Source organism: Branchiostoma floridae, chromosome 3, assembly GCF_000003815.2.
Source record: "Branchiostoma floridae strain S238N-H82 chromosome 3, Bfl_VNyyK, whole genome shotgun sequence".
NCBI lineage: Eukaryota > Metazoa > Chordata > Leptocardii > Amphioxiformes > Branchiostomatidae > Branchiostoma > Branchiostoma floridae.
Window position 1 is genome coordinate 26,207,397 of NC_049981.1, and position 1,983 is coordinate 26,209,379.

Genomic DNA, 1,983 nt, shown 5'->3' on the forward strand with positions numbered 1-1,983 from the left:
CGTAGGTTGCCTACATGCTGACAACATTTCATAACAACACCGTTGCCAACCCCTGCAGTGTAATTGATTTCTTCCATTATTATACAGCAGCATAGCAATTATAGTTGCCGCGTAGAAGTTACTTTTTATTTGCTATGGCGGTATAGCAGGTGGCCAATGTTCCATGGTGATTTATCTGATATATTGCATTATGAAATAATAGGTCATAGTAAAACTTTGATAGCAGAAACTTTCGATCTAGTTTCTATACCAGATTTTGTCATTAGGGTTAATGGTCAACGTTGGTCAAAATTTTTGGCTTCGGCATATCTGCAATTGGCTATTGGTCATTAAAGGCAATGTAGTCTAAATGAAATCGTTTGCAGGAAACCCAGATACACGTACAGCAAAATACTTTATCATAATTATCTAGACATTAACCTTTACGTCATAAATACTTGCTGCCGTAGAAGTCGTCACGTTCCTCGGTAGAGAATTCCAGTGCTTCAAGAAGTTTTCCATGTAGTCTGTGTCTGGAATTTGCCGGCGTGCCACAGTCAGTCGTCCTTTTGAAATGTTTAGAGCCTTGATCTGAAAGTCACTTACCTCCTGAAAAAAAATGCCAGACAGATTCTCTCTCACTCTCTCTCAGTCTCTCAGTCTCTCTCTCTCTCTCTCTCTATATATATATATACATGTGCGCGCGCGCGCGCGCGTGTGTGTGTATGTGTGTGTGTGTGTGCGTATGTGTATGTGTATGTGTGAGTGTGCGTGTGTGTGATAGAGAGAGAGAGAGGGGGGGAGATAGTTATAACTTTTTTGAATGCTTTAGACTTGTAATGGTATATTTATTTTTGGCTCTAACTGTGGTTTATGCAAGCTCGACAATAATGGACCTACGCCTCTGGTAATTGTCTACATGCAGTACTCTCGTTATGTCAGAGCTTTTGATCCAGGGATCTAGGAGTGGCTTTAGCAACAGACATTGCGCCGTCGAAATCCCCATATTATGGCGTGTCAAATTGCATGCATGCACCGAAAAGAAGCTTGTTTTCACAATAGAGGTTTCAGCGCCCGATACTTGACAAATCTTGACATACCTGACAAATCGAATACTTGCTACTAATGACAAATAACGTGTCATATCTCGCCATGGCAAGTACAGCGCACCCCGAGGGGAATCCCGTGATGTTATTGAAATCGAAGCCTTTCTTTGTCTAAATATGCTAGCAGTGTTACCTGCATGGGGTCTTATTATTTTGTGCTTTGGGCGAAGCGTTTCTGTTGGAACGTCATGAGCTGCATGCGCGCATTACAATCCTAAAGGATCATGGATATAAGGCAAGCTAACATTGTAGTTAGAATTGTTAACAGTGTTCAAAGTTCGTACCTCGTAGGTCCCGATACGACTCATGTGGAAACGTGTACTTTCGAGCACGTTAAAGAATGCACCTTGCAGCGTAGGGGTCCATACGAATGTGAGTGGATCAAATAATACTGATTTTCACCGTACCAAATCCTTTAGTGTTTTTTTCGCTATAAATGACTTCGCTACATTAAAAGACATTTGATTACAGTCTGTAAGAAATTGAAAATTGCTGACTCTGAGGTAGAAGGCCTAGACAATGAGCCTAGCAGGTGATTTCTTGTGAAAGAAGATCACTTTGTCAGGACCTTGCAGATATATCACTCGTGTAAACGATTTTATGGTAGAAAGCATTACTCAATTTAAAGTATTGATGTTTCTACGCATCCCATTGCATTTCGGTGCCATGGATAATGCACCTCTCTTGTGCGGGAAAACCTGAATCACTATTTAACTGAGCTGAGCTGAAATAGCGTGTCATTTCCTTGAAGCGATCCGCAGCTGTAGGTACTCAGCGTATAGAATCGCCATACGACTCGCCACAAACGGTTATTGAGGTGCTCACACATCATTTCACGCTTTTCTACGTTCCAGTGTGGTTTCTTTCCAAGAAATCAATGAGACCCACCGACATCAGT

The 1,983-nt window shown here is 41.6% G+C and overlaps 1 protein-coding gene across 1 annotated transcript in view; it reads right to left on the reverse strand.

Moving 5' to 3' along the window:
* LOC118412528 (glutamate receptor ionotropic, delta-2-like) overlaps positions 1 to 1,983 on the reverse strand; it is a 30,502-nt gene that overhangs the window by 9,741 nt on the left and 18,778 nt on the right. The window contains exon 6 of the mRNA XM_035815426.1: positions 421 to 588. Coding sequence (XP_035671319.1) covers positions 421 to 588 — 168 coding nt within the window. The remainder of the gene's footprint in view (positions 1 to 420; positions 589 to 1,983) is intronic.